The sequence below is a fragment of the Falco peregrinus genome, chromosome 4 (assembly GCF_023634155.1).
Source record: "Falco peregrinus isolate bFalPer1 chromosome 4, bFalPer1.pri, whole genome shotgun sequence".
Classification (NCBI taxonomy): Eukaryota; Metazoa; Chordata; class Aves; order Falconiformes; family Falconidae; genus Falco; species Falco peregrinus.
In genome coordinates, this window is record NC_073724.1 from 57,568,454 (window position 1) to 57,593,989 (window position 25,536).

The 25,536-nt window shown below is 39.5% G+C and overlaps 1 protein-coding gene across 20 annotated transcripts in view; it reads right to left on the bottom strand.

The window, feature by feature from the left end:
* Nucleotides 1-25,536, bottom strand: part of MCF2L (MCF.2 cell line derived transforming sequence like) — a 163,762-nt gene that overhangs the window by 57,226 nt on the left and 81,000 nt on the right. For 9 of the 20 annotated variants that reach the window (XM_055801169.1, XM_055801166.1, XM_055801156.1 and 6 more), the window contains 2 exons: nucleotides 12,039-12,122; nucleotides 2,914-3,028 (listed from right to left, as the gene is read on the bottom strand). In XM_055801169.1, coding sequence (XP_055657144.1) covers nucleotides 2,914-3,028; nucleotides 12,039-12,122 — 199 coding nt within the window. Of the gene's footprint in view, nucleotides 1-2,913; nucleotides 3,029-12,038; nucleotides 12,123-24,022; nucleotides 24,143-24,892; nucleotides 25,257-25,536 lie in introns of those variants that run through there. The other 11 variants (XM_055801164.1, XM_055801158.1, XM_055801165.1 and 8 more) reach the window with 4 other exon arrangements.

Here is a 25,536-nt window from a genome sequence, read left to right on the forward strand (position 1 = left end):
CGCCATGACACTAGCCAGCCTCCTCACCACTCTCAGCGTAGCTCATCTTATCCCAAGGACTAGATTTGGGTCAAGATTTCTCAAGAGACCCTTGATCCTCATCCTTTGCTAGTCATTCTCCTCCTTGAACCCTCACTCTAAACACACAGGCCTAGGAGACGCTGTCAGAGAAGACTGAAGCAAGGGATTTAAGTTCCAGCCTCATCTTCATTGGCTGCTACTAATTTACCCAGCCCATTCAGCACAGGTCTACATTTTCTTTGTTTATTCCTGTATAACTAAAGCAACAGGAGGTTTTTTTAGGTTGTCCTTGATGTCCCTTTGTTTCTTGTCCCTCAGCTCCAGGTGTGCTTTGACTTTCCTAAAACCATCCCTACAGGTCTGGGCAATGTTTCTATATTCTTCCTTTGTAGCCTGTCCCTGCTTTCACCTCCTGTATGCTGTCTTCCTACTGCAGCTCAGTCAAAAGTTCCCCATTCAGCCAGGTCAGTCTCCTGCTATGTCTATTCGTTTTCCAGGACGTACTGTTCTTTGTGCTTGGAGGATGCTGTCCTTGAAAACTTGGCAGCCTTCCTGAGCAGATTTACTTTTCAGAGTTACCTTCCATTGAATCCCACCTACCAGTTCCCTGAATAAGCCCAAGATCTATTCTCTTGAAGTCTAGCTAGGGTCTGTACTTTGCTACTTGCCTTCCTCACCTCCATCAGGATCTTGAACTCCAGTATTTCATTCCCTAATAGTTCTTCAACAAAAGTCACAATTTTTATTGAGCAGCCCGCTGGTAATACTACCGTACCCTCTAAGAGAGCCAGGATTAATTGCTGGGCCTGCTTAGCATCCTCGAAGTTTTGGAAGTGCTGCAAACATGGCACATTCAACTGAGCCAAGGTAACAGAGCACAGGCTGTTAGGACAAACCTCTCTATGTAACTATGAAGTATTCCTTCACACTGAGTAACCTCTTGAGTAGCATCCAAGAATTAGCATGTTCTGCCAAAATTACACGTTTTCAATTAAAACATAGAGCATTGCACTCTAAGATACAGCAAAGATAAGAAACAAGAGGACAACATCTATCACAGAATCTGCATCCATACATACCAAGAAGTAGTTTTCTGATGCAACATAAATAGCAGTATATAATTATGGGAAAAACACCATGAGGGGGGGAATTAGAGAAAACTGGGTCCTTATAGAAGCATAGTATTACAGAAAACTTTTTAGGTTACAATACAGCTATCGCTTTCAGGATGGTTGGCATGCATGGAATCTGCATCACCACAGTTCCCTAAACAACACACCCTGCCAGCTCAGCAGGTGCTGATAGGAGTAATGGAGGATGGAGCAGAGTGGAGACCTGGTGGCCAGGCTCTCTTGTGCTCCCTGCAGGAATGGGAACTTGATGGCACCACACAGCTGACAAACTTCATATACCAGTTGTCACATGAAGAATCTATGACGTGTCTGTGGCTGAGCCAACCACTGTGGTGAAATTACTGTCCTCAGATGAAATAATCTCATTGTAACACTAACGCACACCTCCAAAGTTACCAGCTCCCAAGGTACTACACCTCACTGGGCACAAGATACCAGGTCGCAACAACAATATGTGTGACTAGAGTCACTCAAGCTCCACCTAAATGTGATGGAAATGGACTAGTCCTGAACAGAAATAAGTCCAGAGGCAGGGGAATGCTGTCTAAACTCCCATATCACCCAACCCTGGTTCAGTGTTCACAAATCTAAGTCAATCTGACTCACTTGAAAGTTGTTAATGAATGAAGGGACTTCTAATCAAGGTAGCCAGCCTTCGGGAGGATGAGTGACAAAGAACAGATAGTGAAGAGAACACCATTATCTAAGTTATGCAGAAAGAGGCCTTCAAATGAGGAAAGTTCTAGCTATGAGAGGAAACAGGAAGATAAGGTGTTGCAATCCACTGACGTCAACAGAAAATTAGTTGAAAATAAGACAAAGATAATTGTGGTAGTGGGACATCATGACCTCCAACCCAAATAGCTTCCCTGAAAGAGGGCAAAACCCTGCTTGAGGAGCATGCATAGTTAGTAGAGGACTTCAGTAGTGCAATCTGAGGATGTGTACTAATTTGCATTAAAAGCAAGAAACTTGTAACCAATCCTATGTATGATGAATGAACATGCAATATACTATGAAGTATAAAAGGTGGACAGAACAGGGGAGAAGTTAGGAAGATTCCATCATAACCTCTGAGATCAGTCAACAGGCTGAACCTATCTTCTCCCCCCTAGGGACACCTATTGGGTAAAAACCTTTCTTCTGTGATTACCATATGTTAGCTGTTATTAGATATATTGTTTAAAACTTGCTTTGCAGTCAGTGTATTTATCACCATCAATCTTTGAACCTTATTCTATCACAATTTTATACTACTAAAGAGTGTTATTCCACAAACTGTTAGTGTTAGTCCTTTGTGGTGCTAGCAGTCAACCACAGTGAATAACATATTCAAATCAAGTGGTAAGAACCACTGAGGGGTCCCCCCTTACGCTGTTGGCGTGTTTCCCTGAACAAGTCAGTTGAATTGCCCTCTTATCCAGCAGGACTGTTCAGTGAAAGGTCCCTGTAACAGGACACTGACAGACTAGCTGGGCACAAGGGTCTCGACTTTCCTGGGGTGCTGATAGAAATCAAACATTAGGGGTTGAGAAAATCTCCCTTCCTGCCACCGTCACTTTTCACATGGCAATAATTCATCCAACAGCTACATTAGGAAGCTGTCACTGATCAACGCTTATTGACACTGAACCATAAGCTGCATTTTCTTTTTCTTCAATTAAATACCAAGCCTGACCTTTACACCATTATGTAAGTGACTGAACGTGAAAAATCACTTAGCAGATAAAAGGGTATTTTCTCCTAGACAGGTGCTCACCTTGGGATGCTTGTCAGGTAGGTCAGGACATTCTGGAATTCCTTCTCTGGGATCTCACTGAAAGCTGGATAGTCTGGAAAGGTGATAACAGGACATCCATCTCCTCCTCTTCCGCCTACAAAAGAAACAAGCAGCAGGCGTGTTTACATGCAAGTCCCTTTACCCAGCTTGCAGTTTCCCAGTAATGAAACTACTGTGGCGGGTTTTTTTGGTGCAGGGCTCATCAGCATGGACATTGTTTATTCTGAACAGTCTAGTCTTTTCTTCAGAGCTTTGGAAGTTTTTTAGGAAGGAACTTTTTGCACCACATCAGATTTTTTCTGTACAAATGGCTTTGCTCATGTGAACACAGTTTTGACACCAGATGGCAGTGCATCTTTTTTTTGATAAAGGTCAACTGTATGTAAATATTGCCAATTTGGAGAAAGAAATGAACCAATTTAGGAAAAGAAAAAAAAAAGTAGGTGAATCTCCATCTTGAACTAAACTCAACCTTCTTACCAGTTTGAACTCATTCATGCAGCCCCACCCCCGTCTCAGCTGGCTGCTCTACTACCAGTCTAAAAGAAATGGCAGAACATTAAAAGAAATGGGGGAAGGTGTTTCAAATGAGATTTCCTGTTCAGCCTCTCAGATTACCTACGAAAGGTAAAGTGGAGCCAAATACCTATGCTGCAGTATGGCTGCTGCTGAGCTAGATATCATTATCTGTATCTTTTCTGTCATTTGCACCACTGGGTAAAATTCACAAACACAATGCTTTTAAGTGAGTGTGCTTCACACGTTTTTATATACAAAATGTAGTTGTTGCTTTTTTTAAAGGCAATGTTACTGTTTCTTGTCTTAAGCAAGTATATTTTCATAAAGAGAGGCTGGACAAAGGACTTCTTGAGCCCTAGCAACTGCATGAATTTTACAGTGGGAGGTGGCAGGGACACATCGCTGAAAAGTTATCTTTGCTTCACAGTTAAAAAATTGAGTAAAACCAGCCAAGAATTGCTGTGGTAAAATAATAAGGATATTTTTTCCAGCCCTGAAGCCTGACAATTGTGCAGAAATCAGTTGGAAACTATATTAACAATACTCACGACAGCAACAGTGATCTGTGAAAATTAGTGTGCTATTATGCACTTTCAGTGTCTTTGCATCCAACCTCAGCAGAAAAAGAAGAGAAATATTTGAGCTCAGATTTATTTGATAAAAGCAACCACCACTTCCCTCCAAAACCACATATAGTTAGAAGAACTCAAGTAGTATCCTTATGTTAATTTATGGTGAATCTGTCTTCAGTCTACCAGTTTACAGGCTTACAATGCTACCACTATGTGGCCCTTGAAATCAAACTACATCAGAAAATAATTGTGCTCTGGATGCATGTAAACAGCAACAACAAAATGCAACTATTATGCAAATATCACAAATTTGCAAACATAACCTTTACAACACAGCCAAATGCAGCAATGTTAAGTCAAGGGACTTAATTTTAGCTATATAAATATTCACAACACAAATGTAATTTAAGACCAGTTTTGATTCTATTATTTTTTTTCTACCCCCGGATCCTAGGACCAAAGCATTTTCCTCTCTTATTAAAGAGATTTTTCAAGCATGATAATGATTATTTCTGTTGCTCATGAGGTGTTCTGCTCTCTCTTGAATATCTATTTTTAGGTCCAATTATACATTATTTGCTGTATCCCTATTGGTTACTTGCTTTGTTCTACTTAATTTCTATAAATAGGACATATGAAACAAAAACCCAACAATAGGCTTGCAGGACACATCCTAAGAGCAGAAGCCCAGACTATGACCTTCAGGAAGTTCCCAGACCACCACTGATTGTCAAGGGCAAACACAGTCATCCTGCCTTGATATTGCCTATTAATTTTCCATTTCTAGTACAGTCATCTGTGGTTATCTTGGGTGGAGACGACTCTGTCCTGCCTCGTGCTGTTAGAAGATCGTTACTCACTGATTATCTTTTTCCCCAGTATTTTCCTGCTGGGACACTTAGGCACACATACACCTTCAAATGCTGCTGAGCTGTTTTTCCTTATCAGGACCTCACTGCTGAAAAGAGTTTAGGGCAGAGTGATCTGAAGTGCTATCCGTAATATATTCTGTAATATTTTCAGCTTTAACATCGCTGATCTATAGAAGTCACTTTCTATGTTGCAACTTTAAATACATGGCCACCAACGGAAGACAGGCCACTAGCAAAGCAGTTGCTTGTCACAGCAAGCTACAAAAAGGACATGGGAAAAAGTAAAAATCCTACAAATAAATTTTGTTTGTATTAAATGACAGTAAAAGTAGGTGGATTCACTTTTTAAAAGGTGCCCTTTATTTCATAATGAACCTGATAGAGCACGGAATTATTTTTTTTTCCTTGATTTGGAATCACTTTTTCTTGCTTCACCTCTACAAAAGCAGCATTACACAGTTGATTCTTAAATTAGCTCCAGAAAATGTGATTTTATTCCCTTCTCCCAGAAGTAAATCAAGCCATAGCATTCAGGAGGGAGAAGATAAAAGGGAAATTTTAGGAAGCTAGATAGGGTTTTGTTGTTAGTTTTTTGTTTTAGTGAGAGAAAGCATTCAAGTGACAAAATGAACAATCTCACTTCTCTCATCCTTCTTGAGACACAGGTTTAAGGCAAAAATCTAAAACACCTTATTAAAAACAAATCCACACAGTAACCTTCTAGCATCTCCAAATTATATACATCTAATTACAAAAAAAAGGAGACAAAAACTTAGATGAGCTCTATACATGCTACAACTCATGAAAATAATTCAATCTGTACAGAGGTTTGTTTGTTTGTTTGTTTTTTTAAAGAAATGACTGGAATTTTAATCACCATCCAAAAAAGTAATGATTTAACTGTAATATTTTAATAAGTTCAGGTCTGTTGACTGTCTGTAGAGTGACTACATCTAGTTACCTCAGCCATAACCACTGGAAAATCATCTTCTTCCCCTCTAGCTCACAGTCCTGAAATCTCATCCACAGCTGTGCAGCAACCTAAAGTTATTTGCTGGGCAAGTTCTGTCCACATAAAGTTATTTGCTGGGCAAGTTCTGTCCACAATGGCACACACAAGCCCACTCTCCTATTTCTAGGCTTAAGCAGGGATGCACTGACGGATACAATTGGAATCAATTAGTTCTATGTGTTCCTAAGACAACCAGGTATCTCTTAGAGAGCATTTTCTTAGTCTAATCTTAGGTTCTTGTTTGTTCTTTTTTTTTTTTAATCAAAATTTCTGAAAGGATATAAACACACACACCACCCCCCATGCCCCCCCATCCCTTATTTTTGCTAAAAAATGTAAACACTGTTGTGACTATGCAAAGGTCAGGTTGGATCAGGCTTTGAGCAACCTGATCTAGCGAAAGATGTCCTTACCATGGCAGGGGGGTTGGACTAGATGACCTTTAAATGTTCTTTCCAACCCAAACCATTCTGTGATTCTATGAAAATGCTGAAAAACATTCAGCATTATTTCATTTTGAAATATTAAACAAGTGCCACTTGAGTGCTACCTTTAGTATTTGTTTATTGCAAAGGGCAGAAGAGAATGCATCAGTCCTCAGTGGGTGCAATCAGTCCACACACATTTTACCTGAAATGATTCCCAAGAATTACTTCTTGTCTTATAACATGCACCTGTAAGGAATATTCTGTAAGTGAGAGCATTCTAACTTTTCCGTCTAAAAATGGAAACACCATAGAAAAAAAGAGCACTGAAGTGCATGTGAGCAATCTAAAAAAATAAAAACACATCACTTCAAATGAAGTAGATCTGCTTCCACTCTACTTCCATGAGCCTTCATTAAAGAAAAACTTTGTTATTAACTCATTTATAACTGACTTTGGCAAGCTATTCAACTGAAACTTCTTTAACAGATTTAGTATCAAAGAAAACACAAATTACCTCTCTAAAACGTAAAGCTTTCAGTGGATAAACCTCTACAATTCTAGTAAACCTCCCGTTAGGTGGAGCTCTTCTAAACAGATCTACACACCTTGGTGTAAGGCCATTTTTTACAACAGCAACAGCCCTATATTTTGGAGAAACTCATATTTTAAAAACATGTTAAACTGCATTAGCTCCACAGGTTAGGTAGCAAAATGACTTAGCTTAAGAAATAGCACTTTGTGCTCCTAACTCTTGTATACAATTATTTAAACAACAGCACCAATTATTAAAATTATGTGGACCCAGAGCATTGTGATCTCACATATGAAAGGAGTGGAGAAATGATCCTTGGAAAACTCGCTGTGCTACTGTGGGATGGGACTGGTAAAGTTTACCACAAGGCTAGGTAATTTAGCGTTTATTCTTTACACTCTGTTACATCTAAATTTTTCCCATCACAGTTGCAATTTCTTTAGGGTTTGTTTCCTTGTTTTTATTAAGCAGGTAGGGTAACAGAGAAGTGTCAAGCCAAGGAAATTGCACTGTTTTACACAAATTCTAATTAAGAGGCATATTAGTGACTTGATATCTAAAAACAATCTCAAATTAAAAATAATTAGTATTCTTTTCAATTTCAAATGGCATTGACAGGGAAAATTAGAAAAACAATGTAGTGCACAGCTGCTAAAACACACACACGTGTGCATGCACACACACACACACAGAAAAGGGTAATGCCCCACAACTCTGTGAAAGCCATGCTAGTTTTTTTGGTATGGCAGCAAAATTTGGGAGCAGCAAAGAGACTGCTCAGACGTCCAAGAAAGAAAGGCAGGAGATTATTTTGTAATGTTTCCTTAATTATTCTACTGCTGTTTGCACAAGAAAAAGTATTATTAAAAGTGTTCTGCCCATCCCCACACAAAGGAAGCAAAGCAGTTGGATATAATTAGATGATGACAGAGCAAAAAGGTGGGTCTTCTAGCCTGAATCTATAATGCAAATGAAATGGTATTTGGCCTGTAAGAAAAAGATATGATCTTTATGTCTATCAATACTCACACACAAGATTCAAGAGTGCCATCATTCTTAAACATCTCAGATCTACAACTTTGGTTCAAAAGTGAGGTCCTTACATGAATGAGCGAAAGGCTTACCACAGATTTTGCTTTACTGTTGTGGTGGTTCAGCTATTATGTTTGTATGTTCCTGATACAAAATGTCTCCTTTCTACTTGCATAATACACTTAACTGGAGTACTCTGAGTATTTGAAATTATGTGTAGACTTCAGTGAGGTAGTAGATAAAAGCTTCATTGTGTATCCTTTGCAAAGAAAAACAGAATCAAGGAATTTACTAAAATATTCTTTCCTTGAAATGAGAGAGAAGTTTTACTTTTATAACTTCACAAGCTGCGTTTTTCCCAGGCTAATCAGCAGCAAGTATACTAGCTCAGAAATTAAGATTGCAATAACTAAATTTGTACCTGAATGTATTTGAACTGGAGATCTTAGCCAAGGATCTATTCTTTCTCTTTTTCTTTGCTACTTTTTTTTTTTTTAAAAAAAATCTCTACAATGGGTTTAGCACTGTGAATATAAACCAGCAGTTAAGCTTACACCTGTGCAAGACAGAAATTGGTAAGTCACATCTCTTCCCTTGTCAATATACAACATAAGACGTTGACCATGTTATATCAGCAACAAAAATCAAGTTGGTATTTTTAACTAACTGATGCAATGTATGTGGTACAAGATCCACTCGGAAGTTCTCCAACACAATTTTACAGACAGACTCAGCACCTGTGGACACTTCAAAGGGAACAGTTTGACCAGCGAGGTATTTTCAGGTCATTTCCACAGAGGAGAGCAAGAGCACAGACAAGTAAATAAAGTTACAGAGAGCAGGGAGAAGCTTATTATTTAGATTGATAGTTTAAAGGGGCAAAGATATAAGCATTTTGAAAGCTACTACCAAGCTAACTTTTCCAACAGCAGGAAAAACAGCTATGAATAGCTGATAGGCAAAAATGCAACCAGCACAAACTTGTATTTGTATTTCCTTTAATGGAAATGCGTTGTTTAAAGTTGTTCAGTGCATAAAGAGGCATTCAAAAGAAAGTGAGCTGAAATAATTGGTTCAGTACTTAGGGTGGCCAAGAGTCTTATTTGCACATCACATAGCTTGTACAACTTAAGACGCTTGTAAATATATACAGCTGTCTATATGCTCTTCTTCACGTACATTTATTTTAACATACCTGCATACAGCAATGGCAGATAGCTGTAAAGCTGGGTAAGAAAGTCACACAGCAACTTTCCAATCAAGGCAAGAGAAAAGGAAATACTTATGAAAGAAAATACAAATACAAAATGCAAACAAAAGGAATTTATATAAAATATAAGGAATATATTTTCCAATGACTTTTAAATGGACCTTCCCAATGTCCTTCATGAGGATGAAAAAAACAAAGGCAAAGACCCTTTGCAATGCTGATGAAAAAGTGGTTGCACAAATACTAACTGAAGGAAGAAAAAAGATGAAACAGTGAACCATGTAGAGAGGATGTTTAATACAGTCTAACAACAGCAAAAGATTAACAATTCCTGCAAAGAAAGATAAGGACTTTGTTCCACAGAAAGAAAAAACATCCAAGGGGAAAAGTAAACAGCTGGGCCTGAGGTAAAGTATTAACTTCAGGGTTTATAAACTTGTTATGTGAATGACTGATTAAAAACCTCATCCCCATCTTGCCCCTCCATTAGATTTAAGCTCGACACATGACTGCATGCTCATTGCTAAGTGACACCTAGAGCCTTCAGTGTCTGTAGGAGTAGCTAGCACCTTGATCTCATAGCACTTTGCTATATTTACTGAAAAACTGAAGCATTAATGGAAGTTTTTGCTTTATTTTGTTTAATTTCAAGCCTAATTTGGATGTCCCTGCAGCACTTTCATTATAATCTAGCAGAAGGAGGGACATGAATTACTTTGTACCTGCAGAGGAAAAGAGACCAAGAAGTGACTCCTATTTAGACCAAAACACAGGAAGTAGCTTGGGAAGGGCTACAGCTTTTAGCCACAGAAGCAGACTAGGTTTCATTCACTATTCAAGCAAGCATCCCACAAGACCTAGATACATCCTATTAGAGAAACTAAAGTAATTCTCAAGTATCTGTCGCATTGCTGTTCAAAAGCCAAATCCTAAAACCTGAAATGCATCTAAGACATTATGCAATTCACCATACCTGCAAAGATGCTATCTACCAGAAGTGTTCGTAATCTATGGACTTTCATTTTAATGAGCTTTATGCCATGTCCTAAGATTCTATTTCCAAGGCAACTTAGTAATAAGCAAAAAAGTCCCTTTCACACACACTGTGAATGTCTTAAGTGGCACTACAGCACAGCCACTCATAAGCACAACTGCAACAAAAACCAAACTGTATGTACATTATCAAAATATTGGCTGTTCCTTTGTTCACAGAACCCGTAACACCACTATTTGGTATAGCACAGAAAATTAACTGTCAGTGTCTTGCAGGAGAATTAGGGTAAAAGAACTGAGGTCCAAAGTCAAATGAAAATGCTTAACAGTCAAATTACCCAAGAAATATGAAATACAACAGAGGGTAATGCAGATGTCCTACTATTTCAGGCAAACAAAACAGACTTCTGATGGGTGTAAAGGTGAATAAAAAGAAGAAAACAGGATGAAGAATGGCTGCTCTTACTAAACCCCACTGCATGGTAGATGTAATGAGCACTGAAGGTGCTTGTGGCTGTGTGAACTCAACAGTCTTAAGACATGAACAATCTCCAGCTGGACTCAATGAGATTTAATTCTTCTACTGTAGTCACCAGTTCTCCCCCTCACTCAGAGGGGCAAAATGTAAACCCTACTTACAGTTTCCTAGATAGGCTGATTCTTGCATAACACTATTATGAGTCAGTTTCTGCCCCTGGATACAAAGGAAGAACTTGTAAAGCCAAAAAAATAAACTGCCAGAAAAGAATTGTAACTTAAACACCATAATCTCAAATGGAGCATGAATGCCAGCTTCATATACAAAATAATCTTCTAAGTGCTACCACCACCCCACAGAAAACACAGTCATTACCACAGACTCACACTCAGTTTAGCTTGTGTGGCAGGAATAAACTATAATTAATGGTTAGTTATTAATACAACAAGATTCAATGAGCTCTTGCCAAGCAAAACAGTACATTGCTTCATTGCCCTGTGTCTTGATCTGATGTGAGGAGGGATTTAAAGGAAAAAAAAAACAGTCATAAAACCCAGCTCCAGCCCAGAGAGGTAAATCTCCTTTAGGCTGAAGGAGGCAGGGCAGCTCTGCGAAGCCACTGATGCTTTCCCTCTCTATGTACCAGAGGGAGGGCAGAACAGTAACTCCAGCAAGTTCACTGCTGAACACCTGCAAGAGCTTTACGGGCAGGAAAACAAACTCAGAAGCTTATCAGACACCTGCCACGCAGCCCGATCAGTGAGCAAAGGCACTATTGTTCCTTTACCCATTATTAGCCAGCCATGGTCCCAGCATTGAGATGGGCCAAGCTCAGAAGCCAACACCTGGATGGCACAAACACAGGCCCCCCATCACCTACCTGGCACAGGTTATCCAGGGGCAAAGACTCTGTGCTGTGTGAACATGGCTGTGCTGCATTTAGAGACAGCTTCACATCTAAAAGCAAGCTCCTTTGCAGAAGACAGGTGGTGATACCAAGCCAAAAACCCTGTCCAGAACTCGATGTTACATGTGCCTGACCCAGCACTGAGGCTGCAGGGGAAGGTAGTACTGTGATGCTCACTCCACTGCTTTGGTCAAAACCAAGGTGTCAACTTGGGCTTCAATATCAAACCTGACGGCAGAGCCAGTGGCAGCTGAGGCTGTGGGCCGAGGACTATAAGATAACAGCAACCACCAGTGCACCCATGCTGCACTCTCCAATTCTGGAAAACTCTCCAGTTAGCTGGAGAACTAACTGTAATTTAAAAATTCTATAACACTTTCTTTAAAAAAAATAAATTTGTAAATTATTAAATAACAATTCTTGATAGTATGTATTTTTGGCTCATAATACACAAATTTCTCCTATATGAGACCTCAGAAACCATGAAAGCACAACAGGCCAAACCATATATCTAATCAATGTCTATAGGACAGTACACCATAGTCTTACCTGACAAGTAAGCAAATTGTTTCTTTAACTGGTCCTGAATATCTGCAGCATAGAGGGGAACGCTATCCTGATGCATGATTTCATCTGTGGAGGGAAAAAAAAAATTGCATTGCAAAGTCATTTTATGTAAAATTTCACAGCTGATATTAAAAAAAAATAATCATCATTCCTAGAACACAAACACCAGAAAATTAGAAAACTGTCCAAGTTTTCAAAAATACAAGAAAATGTTTGGAGTCTTTCAAGTGTTTGCCAAGGGTAAACTTTTCTTTGAACAGCATCTGATAAAAGAGTAAAGTGGATTTGCTGACACTGGGAAGCAGTATGGAACGTCACTAAACCAAACACTGCAGAGCTAATATTCCTCAGGGATTATGTTAAACAGTGGGTTTTTACATATCAAATTCAATTTTTATTAAAATCTTCTCAACTCACACAAAAAAAAGAGAAACTTATATCCCTCTAACCTGTTGTCTAGCGTTCAAGGCAGCCCCAAAGCAACAGTGTTCAATAAGATAGGCAGAACGGGCTTGAAAGTACATCCTCACACTACGCACACACATTCATACCTCAGCTGTGAAAAATATTGCTTAATCTTTTATCTCAGCCTTTCTGCTTTAGCTTAATGACAAACTTATTGCTTTCCCAAGTCTTTGTCTTCTGCCGCACTGTTTGAGCAGAGGCATTTCCCACGGCCTATTTCCAGAGACCCAGGTTTTGCTGAGCACAATAAAGTCTGCGTGACAGAGTTGCCTCATTCATTAAACTATGATGTCACTTTTTTTTTTACAAGGAAACAAGAAGTTTTACTCTTTCAAAATTCATAAAAATTATTCTACATTTTTAACCTCATTGAAAAGTAGCGAAGGGATAACCCAGCATTTTCATTATTTGGTTTTGAACATCTCTTTTAATCTGACATTGTATAAAGTTTTGTTTTTTAATGCACTTTGAAATGCTATTAAGGTACACTTGAATCTGACACTCAAAACTGTGACTATGCACAGGAAAAGCAAGTAAAAACCTAACAGTGATGCAAGGGTGTCATCTGCCTTGAAGTACAAGCTGATCAAACAGAAAGAAGTACGGTTCTGGCCCTCAAGGAAGGGACTCGTTATTACTGAGATCCATCAAATACTGTATCTTGAACAGAGACCAACTTGCTTTTGTAAGTGATTCTCATGTACGTAAAATTCTGAGAATGGCAATTATTTGAGAATAGCAAAAAACCCCCACTTTCAGTTACTTCTTCCAGATAAGCAACAGCTTATACTGGGAAACAGATCGTCTCTGTTCTCTTTCAGCCAGCCGGGCAGAGGAAGACCCATGACCACTTCCAAGGTCACACACTAATCAGAGCTATTTTTCTGCATCCGGTGAACTGCTGCTTGATCAGAAGACCTCTGCATACCATGCTGTCAAATCCATAAGCGGATACATTTAACTGTTAAGCTATATTTCACCCAGACCTTCAGTTATGTCACCATCTTAAGGATTTTAAGAGAAAACTGAATACAGATCTTTCAGAAGGCCAATCTCAGATGGCTAAGTCATTTCCAGATGAGGGGAACCCCTCCCTCCAAAGAAAAAAGGATTTTAGATTTTACTTTTGCTGTCAGCACTTTTTAATATAAGGCGCCCTCCTGCAGCAGTGTTTAAGCAATGAAACATCCCTGATTCTGCAAACCAATGCCTGCAGGTGGACCCATTTACCTGAATATAAGCTGTCACAGGGTCAACACCTGATATTTTTGGTGGGAGATGGGAAAAGGGAAAAGAATGTAATCCCTTTGTAATATGCCATTCTGCCTACAGCCACAGGCAGAAAAATTTTCATTATTTCAGCATAAGCATGCAATAAAATAGATGTGTTTTGCATATTCAAGTAAACATGTGACACACAACATTCAAGCAGGCAAGGCATTCATAAGGCAAGGAAACTCTTTATGTTTCCCAGATAAATAATGATCAACATTTCTTCATGTATCCACGCGATCAATCCCACTGCAGTCCTGATTTGTGCCACGTGAAGACCCAAGTCTTGATTGCCCCACTGTTCCCTCCAACAGGAGCAGCAGCTTTTGCAACCAGCACAGAGCTGCCCCATAATTTTGTTGACAAAACAGTGTTTCACTGAAAACACAGTATCCTCCCCATGATTTTAAACTGTTTTAACTCAAATTTAAGAGACAGCCTGTTTGCAACTGGAGGAGAAGCACACTGTCCATTTACAGACTGAAAACCTCCAGAAGCTCTTCCTGTTGCGTCCTCCTCCTCCAAAGTGCATCTCATCTTGCTCTTGCTGATCTAGTTTCAACTTCAATGCTTCTGGAAGTAGAATATGCATGAAGACCAGAGCTGATTTTCGATAATTTGAAACAGCTGAGATAAATACCAGTACAAAACGAAGCAAGAAAATGCAACTCTTGGAACTCCTGAACAGTTCACATCCAGCAGCTTGAATGGATATGCTGGAACCCAGTATCAGCGCTCACAGATTTAGCCAGAAATCCCTCTCCAATACCCTGTTTCCTTGCAGAGGAGATGCAATTGTAAAAACTCATTGCTCTGCATAATTTCCTTCATATTTAGCATCCCTCTAGAAAAGACAGCTCGTCACAGTTTGCTTGGGATTTAATCTGATTTCACTTTAAGTTTGCCCATCATGATTTGAATACACTATTCCCTTAACAGGACAAGATAACAAAAGGCATCCACACTAAACAGACTGCAAGGGCACACATACACTCCTGGACTTTGGGGAAAATAATTTCTTGGAAATATTCTTTAAATAGAGAACCTGTCACCTGCTACATACTTTAGGGACATTTTCCATTTTAGTAAAGCTAATTACACACACATTAAAACACAGAATTACTGAAAATCATTCACTGTTTTCCAAGGAATTTTTATAGGCTTGAATTCTACTTCCACTCACATGGATCAAGGTTTACACAGCTCATGATTTTCCCTGTTCTACCTTGACTGCTTTACATAGTATTTTCAAAACAGAAACCTAATAGTTAGTCCGTTTTGCTTTATCCAAAATCCACAGCTGAAAAAAAGATGCTTACATCAGAACATTCCAGAATATCTACTCTTTCTTGAAGAACTCATTTAGACTTTTCCAGAGTAGCTTGCTAAAAAGAAAGCCTGTGGAATTTACAGTGCATCTGGTACTGTAGGTGCTAATAAACAGTAAAATAAGGTTCTGTAAAGTTATTACTGCTCTCTTATTATTATTCTTTTTAAAGAATGAACACATAGAATAGCTGGGAATGCACAACTGGAGGTTCTTTAAAAAAGCCCCACATTATCTAGCATTTAAATTATGAGTGTAAAAGGGGACAGAAGTGTCATCTTACTAATGTACAAGGATTCAGTTAAATATGTGGTTCTTACTAAAAAAACCGCCAACCCTTTCTCTCTAAAAATGTGAACCAGAGTCTTATGGATATATCATTTTCTGATTCAATTTTAAATCTTGCTTTGATAGTCCTGTCTCTATGATGGAGAAAGATGGCTTAAAGGGGCCTGACCCTGTCCATCAAAGGCATCTGACTGCATTTCAAATGAAGCAGGATGACAGATTTAAGCATGAGGGCACAAAGATAACTTGTGCTTGAATTACCTGGTGCCAGTAAGCCCTGAAGAAACCCAGATCTTAGAAAACGATCAATGTCACTCAAGTCAAGATTTTCACTTACTGGTAAAAAGGCTCCTCTTTCTTTTCCAACCAAACCAAAATGCATCATCACTCAGAGTTTGTCTGACATGCTGAAGCAAAACCGTTTTCACAGAAGACAACGCTGGAGGGGAGTCTGGACAGACCATACCTACATTATGAGGAAGGAAGTCTCTGGACACAACTCATGATCCTCTCTAATGGGTTTAATCCAATTCCCACCAAGCCAGCTGGAATTACTCCACCCTTTTGAGTAGTTTTGCATTAAATTCTATGGTCATTACTTTATACCAACTTGAAAGCCAATCTGTGTGTACACATACGGACGCAATTATGCCTTTCAGCACAGATCCCAGCAGTACACCATAAAACAAACTACCAATAATTTTTCCTCTTCCTCTTTCTTGTTGAGTCAGCAAGATTTTCCTGAAAACGTGCTTGGCTCCTCTATGAAATTCAGGCTTTAAACTCAACCAGTTTTGTTTAGTTTCTCCTCTGGAACAGCCTAACCACTCAAAGAGTTGAATGCCTTTTATGAAGGGGGTCTTCATTTGAAAAATCTCTCAATTAAAGCACCCTCCCATCTGGTAATTACAAATGCATGATAATGACTTTCAGAGCAGTGCCTTCATCTTTCAGCCCCAAGGCAAACCTTTCATTTCCTCATTCTTCACTCTTCATCTTTGCCTCCAGACCACTGTCACTAACAGTCAGCTCCTTTGTGTAACTCCAAAAGGAGGAAGGGCCAGAGCAGCAGAGCTGGTGAAGACAGTCCTCTTCCATGCTAAGCCACATGAAACTAATGAGCTAGTTAAGACGCCAAGAGAGATCTCCAGCTTTAAAACTGAATTTTAAAAATCACTGCTGAATAGTGATGATGCCTGCAAGCTCTGTGCTAGGTCTGCCCAGGCACAACAGCTGCAGACTGAGCTATTCAGGTCCATGTGCAATTTGTAGCCACACCAGGCTGATGACAGGAGTTCATGCAAGTGTTCATAAACCAAGTATTAGAACCTCATCAATTCGAACTATCTTCAGGAAGAGTTCATTTCTATTTTATTTGGCTAAACTGCCTTCAAAACAAAAGGCCAGGAAAAGCAAGTGATTAAACCTCTGGAATTTTCATGCAAAACACAGTTCTCTGCTAAAGTGTAGTTGGGAAGGAAATTATCACCCCAATGAAACAGCGCACTCACAACTTGTTCGTTTGTGGTGAGCCTAAAGGTCCCAAGCAAGCAGGAAATAGCTAGATTCTTTGCCTCCACCAGCAGCCCAGTTGCTAGCACAAATAGAAATAAAGCAACATAGCGCTCCAAATGCTTCATATGGCACATCCATTTTAAATGAGACAGTTATGTAAAAATTTTACTTGTAAAAGCTTTACAGACTACAGTCAAACTACGTCTTCCATTATCTCTCCTAGCCAGAAAAGACAATTTCCTCTCAAGAGCCCTGGTACGTAAAACAGATCCTCAGGTTGAGGTACTTTTTCTTTTGCATGGATCATGCTTTGCATAAGTTTCACTTTTGCAGCATTACTAACATCAGTTCATCTTCTAGGAATGTTGAGCCTACCACCACAACATGCGTAGGCCAGCATGACTATGTAGCCCATTGCTACAACAGGCTAGGCTGCAATCCCATATATTTCCAAAGTAAGGATCTAGTTGAGTCAAGAGTTCAAAGCAGTCCTGCCAAAGAAAACCCAAAACCTTAGGAGTGATGTTCCCTCTATTATAAGTGCATGCATGGTGGACAGAGGCACCTATTATTTAAGTGGTGCTCTGAGGAGTCTGAGAGGAGTTTGAGAAGCCCTGACCATTCAGATCTTTCACAAAGTCCATATTTCTGCAGCGCTTTTCATAATCCCTAAGTTTTGGTAATATTTAAACTATTCCATTGACATGAAACTTGATAACTGCTCATTTAATCATACCTGAAGAATACCACAACTACTTAGAAGACACATAAATTAATCAGAAAAGGCTAAAATTCCAGAATTTAAATACAAGGGGCAGGAACTAGTCATGGGTGAAATAAAAGAAAAACAAAAAAAGGAAATCTCTGTATTGTATAGATGCCTACTGAACCACCTGCTTTACCCAGGTGATTCCTGCTTCCTGTAACCACAATTAAAGACAAAAGTGTCCACCTGTTCCTTCTTTGAGATCACAGAGCTGGAGATCTGGCACAGGACTACCTACCTACAAGACTACGAGGATGATGGTTCAGTTTCTAGTAGCGAGATTAATCACTCATCCTTCTTTTAAAAAACATTTGAGGTGTACAGCAAATGCAGCACTGCTGGGCTGGCACAAGACAGTAAGAGGTGTAACAGTCCCCATTTCCTTGACTCATATTATGAAATACCTGCTCAAAAGCATACTTTGAGTCTCAACGAAGATTTCTGTTTCTTTCAAACTCTAAATATTTTTATTTGACCTCTTATTATGCATGTCAAAGGACATTCTTGGGTTTTTTCTCTTCCTTCTTCCACCTCCCTTTTTGGAAAAGGCAACAAAGTTTTTTTTTGCCATAGTTTGCCTAAATAATATCACCTCAAAGCACAAACATCAGAGGAAATATAATTCTCTCTCTTCCATGTATAGTAGATGCATTCACAGCCTATCTTGAGTGCCAAATACTACAGCTTCTTCCTCTTCTGCTTCATCAGTCACACCTACTTGACACAGGTACTCCGTAGCCCCACAGCTTCTCAGGGATCAGCTTTAAGTTTGGATATGACTTACAAGAGTGATCAAATACTAGCTAATCTGCAACTAGAAGAAATTGATGCAATAATTAGAAAGTCAGTCTAGGGATCAGTATTTTGCTGTACTTGAAGAAAATCTAAAGTAAGATAAAAGGGGAGGGAAGATGTTGCAACTTCTGCAAGAAATCTGAAAGTGTTACCAGTTAGAGCACCTAATCTGTTTTGCCATGCTTTTGCTCCATACAGTGCTTAAGTGCACCTAGTCTGTTTTGGTGAGAAAGGTATATTCTTCATGCTGTTCCAAGTCATAATAATTACTCCTTTCCCAAACTGAGAAGGAAGGGGAACTTTGAATCACGCCACACAGCCATACTACAGCATAGATTCTGTTAGCCACAAGAGGACATAAAGGGGCAGCAACACTGTCACATGTACTTACCAGCTAAAAGTAAGAATTAACCTGGCACACATGCCATGCTCTTACTATTGCAACAATAATACTGTTCTCATCCTTTTTCCAGGATGTCCTGAAGAAAGCCAAGCCTGCTGGTAAACCCTTTTCTGGTTCTTGCAGCACAGATTCAGACTGCTAGGAACCACACCCCCAAAACAGGGTTAAAATATTGCCAAAACTGCAGCATCATTAACTCCTTAATACTGCAAATCACACTGAGTGCATAGTATAAAAATATTTCTAAAGTTAAATGTACTTAGCCACCTAGAAGCAGCAGATTTTGCAAAAAGCAAGGATTTTTTTTTTTTTAAATGGAGAAATAGTAGATACAGACTGAGCAGCAGAGAATGTTCCCCTAGCCAGCAATCAAGTGATAAGAAAGTGAGTGACCCAGATGTGTCTCACTTTAGTACTTTAGCAAGCAATCCTCCATGGGATAACAGAAATGTTAGATTTTGCCAACTGTATTTAACAAGATTTAATGCTCTGAAAAAATTATTATAGGAATTTTGCTTTCTAAGTACTTAAGTCTTGCAAAGAAGGGGAAGTCTTACAAATACAGAAAATGGAAAGATTAGCTCTGAATAGAAAAGCTGCATGCAGATTGTAGGAGTCATCTCCAACATGACTTAAACACTAATGATGCAATCACACAACTTAAAACACATTTGCTAAAGTGGACATCTTTTCAGGCAACCAAACTGAAGTTTCTTCTCCACTGAAATTACCTGCTCTCAAACCTCCCTTTAAAAAAATATACATCTCAAAGCATGACCCAAAGCTTTAACTGAAAAGTCAACACACGCAGGACCAGCTGCATGAATACTTGGCGATTCTGCTAAACAGAATGCTATTTTTGTATGATATTTTGGAAGCAAGACAAGATTTTAAACAACGATCTGAAAATTAAAATCACTTTTATAAAACAGCAAAGTGGTAAAATCTAATCGCTTACTGTACACTTGTATTCTGGTAAGAAATTATAGAAGTGCTAACAATTGTAAGGTTGTCACAGAACGGTTTGGGTTGGAAGCAAATTTCAAAGATCACCTACTGCAACTGCCCTGCCATGGGCAGGGACACCTTCCACTAGACCAGGTTGCTCAAAGCCCCATCCAGCCTGGCCTTGGACACTGCCAGGGATGGGGCATCCACAGCTTCTCCGGGCAACCTGTGCCAGTGTCTCAACACCCTCCTTGTAAAAAATTTTTTCCTTATGCCCATACTAAACGTACCCTCTTCCAGTTTAAAGCTGGTAGTCCTTGTCCTGTCACTGCAGGTCCTGGTAAAAAGTCTTTATTTAATTTTATCATTTCAATGATATGGAGTATGGCTAGAATCACTTCTAACAAACAACGTATTTTATGGTATGCTGGCACAAGCATACTTTTTCATAGAGCCGTATATCTATAAACCTAAGTTTTGGAAGGGGAAATGGAGCACTTCATGGGTGTGAGTGAATGAAGGGGTAAGTGTTCACTAACTGGCTTATTTGAAGCTGAGTACTAGTTTTCAGCTAAGACATTAACCTGCAGCTGCTTGTGAACTTCCCAGTATTTGGGACTCTTGACTAGAGATGACTTACAAAAAAGAAGTTGCTGAGTTCATAACCAAACTGGCTGCCCCACCTTACCATAGAGATGACAACAGTTGTTAACGAAGCAGCTCTTGAAGCACTGTGGCTTACTGCCTAATGCCATGAAAAACGTGAAACCCATCACATCTCTCTAAAGCGCTGCTAATATGCTTCAGGCAATACAAACAGAGGCAGGACATGGACATGGTTCGGTATCTCTCACAGGCAGCTGAATAATCACTTAATGTAATACAGTCAGCTTTGCTGCTCGTATCCAGGGTTTTGCAGGCTGCTTGCTAGGGGTTTGGTAGGAGCCTCCCCACCTTCACTTTATCGGCCCCCAACCTCTTTTAGGTCTCAAATGATGCATCTATTCATTATCCAATCTGAGAATTTGGCACATAGCTGTAATGACTAATCAAGATCTACCAACTAAAGCTCTATCCCAGTAAGCAAGGAGTATATTTTGATGGAAACTAACTTTTGGACATAGAGGAAAATCCCTTAAGTTTCTCAGAACAAAAAAATTCCCCATTTTGTGTGTGCCAAGTACAAAGCAGATGCATATTAAAAAAATTAACAACTTGGCTGTTCGTTAGGAGAAGCTATTGTCCATAAAATCGCCTCAAGTGAAACAAAATCCTTGCTTAGAACATAAAACTTAAACCCCTGTCATGTTCAAACGCAGAAGTGAATAGATACATCAATGATTCTGAATTAGATGAACTTCACAATTTCTGTCACCTAAGTGAACAGAAAACAGAAAACAGGATTAAATTCAGCAGAGCTGAACTTTGTTTGCTACAATACCACATGCTCTGTGGAACAAAGGTTTATAAAAGGTAGAGTCTTTCAAAAGCACTCTAAGTGACTGCTCTTCCGTTTTCAAAGGCTTTGGGTCTTCTGCACAAAACAGAAACACAGTAGGGCTGCATTTTGAAGAGAAAAGCAATGTAAAAGAAAAAAGTTCCAAACATTTGATGCTTAGAGAAATGCTTGAATCACAGCGTCTATAAAGCATTTGAGGTAACAAACATTTAAGACTTCCTTCATTTCCAGGTACACAGTAATGATAGGGGGTAGCACCTTTCATACTTCATGTGCAGAAGAGGCTACAAAGCAGCCTTTGGCCTTGAACTTCCCTGGTGGTGGGTATTCTCATCTAAAGTTTCATTCGACCTTGCTGGACAGTCTTGAGACTAAAGGCAGGTTAAAATAAACAAACAAAAAGCCAAATGAACAAAAAAGTCACATAAGTGGTTTTAAGATGGGGATAAACTTGTCCCTAGGTCCCAGTAAGTACCAAGTTTCAATGACACCGCTGAGGTGCTCTATAGAAGTTTAGAGCATTTGTTTTAGTTTTTAAAAGGACATTAACACTTACTAGAAAGGAGCGAATGTCTTTTCTGAAACTTTGCACAGCAAGGGGATGAGACACAGAAGTCAGATGCTTCAGCATAGGAAATTCCAGCTGAATGTGAATGAAAAAATTCACCATGAGAAGAGCCAAGCACTGTAACAGGCTGCCCAGAGAGGCTGAGAGATCTCTACCCTTGGAGGTATAAAAAATTCAAATTTCTGAGAAACCTGCTTTAACTTTAATCTTGCTTGGAGCAAGAGGCAGGACTAGGTGGCATCCAGTGTCCCTTCCAACCTAAGCTCTTCTGTAATTCTGAAGGAATTAACTGGTAAGAAGTCCCCAAAAAAGAAAAGAGAAATTTCCAACCTAGATATCAACAAGTGAACACGTACAAACTAAAATCAGTATAGTGACTTTAAAAATTAACAGCGAGTAGGGTAAAATTTAGTTATGTTGACACATTTGCTGAATCTCAGGCTAATAAAATATGTCTATAACCATATATTCATGGTATATCAATTTTCTGGAAAACAAAATTAAAACGAAAGATAAATAAAGCAATAGCTTTTGCAAAGGAAAGAAGAAATATCTCAGTCATGATGAAGTAGTTCTGCTTTCTAAAAAAATCCAGCCAATAATCTGTTTCATAAGAACTGTTCACAACCCTCCAGAAGATCCCATATCAAGCTAACAGCTTTGCAGGGTGCAAAACTAGCAGAACCTTCCTGCTGCAGTACTATAGCTCTGAGAAGACCACATCATACCCACCTCATATGCAAACAAGCATGAAAGATACTGACTTGCATTGCTTTTCTCCTTTCAGATACAACTTTGGCATGTTCTCTAATACCCAGATGTAGCAAATGATGACAATTTATCCACTACACTATTCATTCCCCGACATGTGACTCCCATGTGCTGCACCAGACTCCAACAGCTGAAGGAAGTCTACCTTCATTGCAAATAAGGTTGAGGTAGCCAGATTTTAAAAACAGTCCCCTCAATTACAATCACACACAGAAGACTTCTGCCAGGTCTGTAGACATCCTCTTCCCATATTTCCCCCACCTACAAAGAAAACTAGGTTGAACCTCCACAAGATCCTATGCCTCGGAGAGAGCCTGTTAACTCCTGGGGATCTGAGGCCTCAGACAGGCAGTGCTGGCTCATCATCCTGCTACTCAAACACCCAAACTGTGTCAGAAACTTTTTAATCTTGCAAGTTACCTATAAGACAGGAGGTGCTTTCATCCCCATTTGGATGCTGAAAACCAGAACCAGCACTGCTCACAACTACCTGCACAATCTTTAAGCAGAACATTTGAGTCCTGTGCCCATATCCTAAACCCATCCTCTCTTTTCAGTTTGTCCACCCTTTTTGCCATCTCTCTGCACTCACTCCTGGACACGGACTGACAAAGGAATTCCCCAAGATGGCATTGTTTTCCTTGGGAAATTTCATAGGGTTGAGAATAGAAAGATGGGTATCTGAGACCTTTCCTTCACTTCCAATTTTCTCCTCCCTGCTCACTGTAGGCACACAAAATACCCCGGACAGCACTCAGGAGGAAAAGAACAGTGCCTGGGAAAGGCAAAACCCTTCTGCCCACTTTAAAGAGAAAATCCTTCAAGAGTTCTCTGGGAAGGAGCGATCACTGGCACAATGAACATGCCCCCAAGAAGTCGTGACAGTCAACAGATTAAAATCAAGCCTTGGCAGTTGCTAACAAAAGCAGCCTTGCTCACTTATTTCTCAATAATCAAATACAAATTACACCCCCACCCCCCATTTTAAACTTGGCAACTTGCAGAAATAATCCTGGCACGGCTACATATACACTTGACAGAAAACACTCCCTGGTTCTGCAGTTTAAAACAGAGATTTACTCTCTCATACAATAATCAGCTGTTTCCTAAATCTACCCCTTCCCTCTCAGCACAGACAAGGGTGCACATAAAGATCAAGAGTTACTCAGACTGATTAATCCCTCCACCCTTTCCACCTGGCTAGCCTCACTTTACTTGAATTTTTCATTCATTCCTCCTAAGCAGCATGCCTTTGGTATTACCCCTAGTACCATGGAGCTCTACTGAGAAGCAAAGCACTCAGACTCAGACGTTGATAATTTAATTAGTAAAACTAATTAAAGATTAGTAAGATCACCCCGTTAGTTAGAAGATCCACTCTTTCCATACCTGCTTCATCTAAATTTGACATTTGAAACGTCAGAAAGTTAGACACCAGTCCATGGACACAGTGCTCTGTCTCTGGTCCTCCTCCGCAATAGTCACGCATACCAAAAGCGGAAAACACAACTGGAAATGTGAATTCAAGCACCCGAATAAGGAAGCAATTTTTGCTTGTCCCTATTCCACAAAACACGCTTTCAGTTCTGCAATGGACTGTAGCCGCACTATTAACAGCAAATAATATCTCCACTATTTCGTTATATCTTAACAGAAACAACATTCCTATAGAAAGCTGTGACTGAAAGAATTTAAGAAATAATGCATTTTAGATTAACCCTCCTATACAAACAGCTAGGGGATGCCAAATTGTATCCTGCGAAAGAAACCATGCTTTTTTCCTACCTCAAATAGGGATCAGGAGAAATTATGTATCTGATATTTACATAAAATGCAATGAATTGAAAATTAAACCCCACTGTAATTCAGGAACACCAGGACGGCTCTCTGCAACAGCAAATTCTCCTTGTAAGCTTTAGCAGCAGTTCTGATCACCATAATCACTGTGTGAGCAAATCCTGAACAAAGCACCTTCCATGTAAAATAAAGGAACAGATTTAGTGGATATGCCTGGTGTACTGAGAAATACATCCACAAATAAAAGGATACACTGCAAATTTGCACAAGGACAGAATACACACACCACACCACACCCCCCAATAAACTGTATTTATATATGAACATACACAAAAAAGTACAACTTCTACCTCTGTAGTAAAAAAAACATCCCATTTTCCTCAGTAGGATTACATTACCTAACAGCATTCCTGCCTGATCCTGCAATCAAGTAGCTAAGAAAATTTGAAAAACTAGACACACCTGTGCTTTTCTTCAGAAGAAGCCACAACTCAGCAATATCTTTGTAGAGCAAGGAAATCAGGCTTAAGGTCATGTTGCTTCTCATCGATTTAGTGCAAAATAGTTCTGCAGACAGTGACCTATTTATCTGTGAGCCTGTCTTCAGCGCAAAATGAGAGTGCAAAACTCCATCTTTCAGTCAAAGCCAAGCCACCGGCAACACAATGGCTTTCTTCAAATTACATGCAGAGCAACTGTGCCTGTCAGCAGGCTCAGAGGTCCTCCGAAGGGCTCACTGGTTGCGGGTTACCACTTCTTGTCTTCCTGCATAAAGCACTGGCATGCATTAGATGCAAGCTGTTTGCTTTAAATGTGAATACATGCACTGTTCAAACATTAGCAGAGTAAGAATGCATTTAAAAATTAATCCTGAGTGTGCCTCGTCAAGAACCTCTGAGGGCCCTAGTTTTAACAAATGATGATCCAGTAAATCCATCATTATCCTTTTCTACCACCCATCCCTATTCCACACAAGGAAATTAATAGCCCAAAGGGCAGATGTCCTTTTCCAATGAACCTTTGGTTAGAAAGTTCCCCAAAATGCATCCAGTGTTTCCTGTTTGGGGGAATTCTCATCCACAGGTCTTTGGTGGAAGCGAACTGGG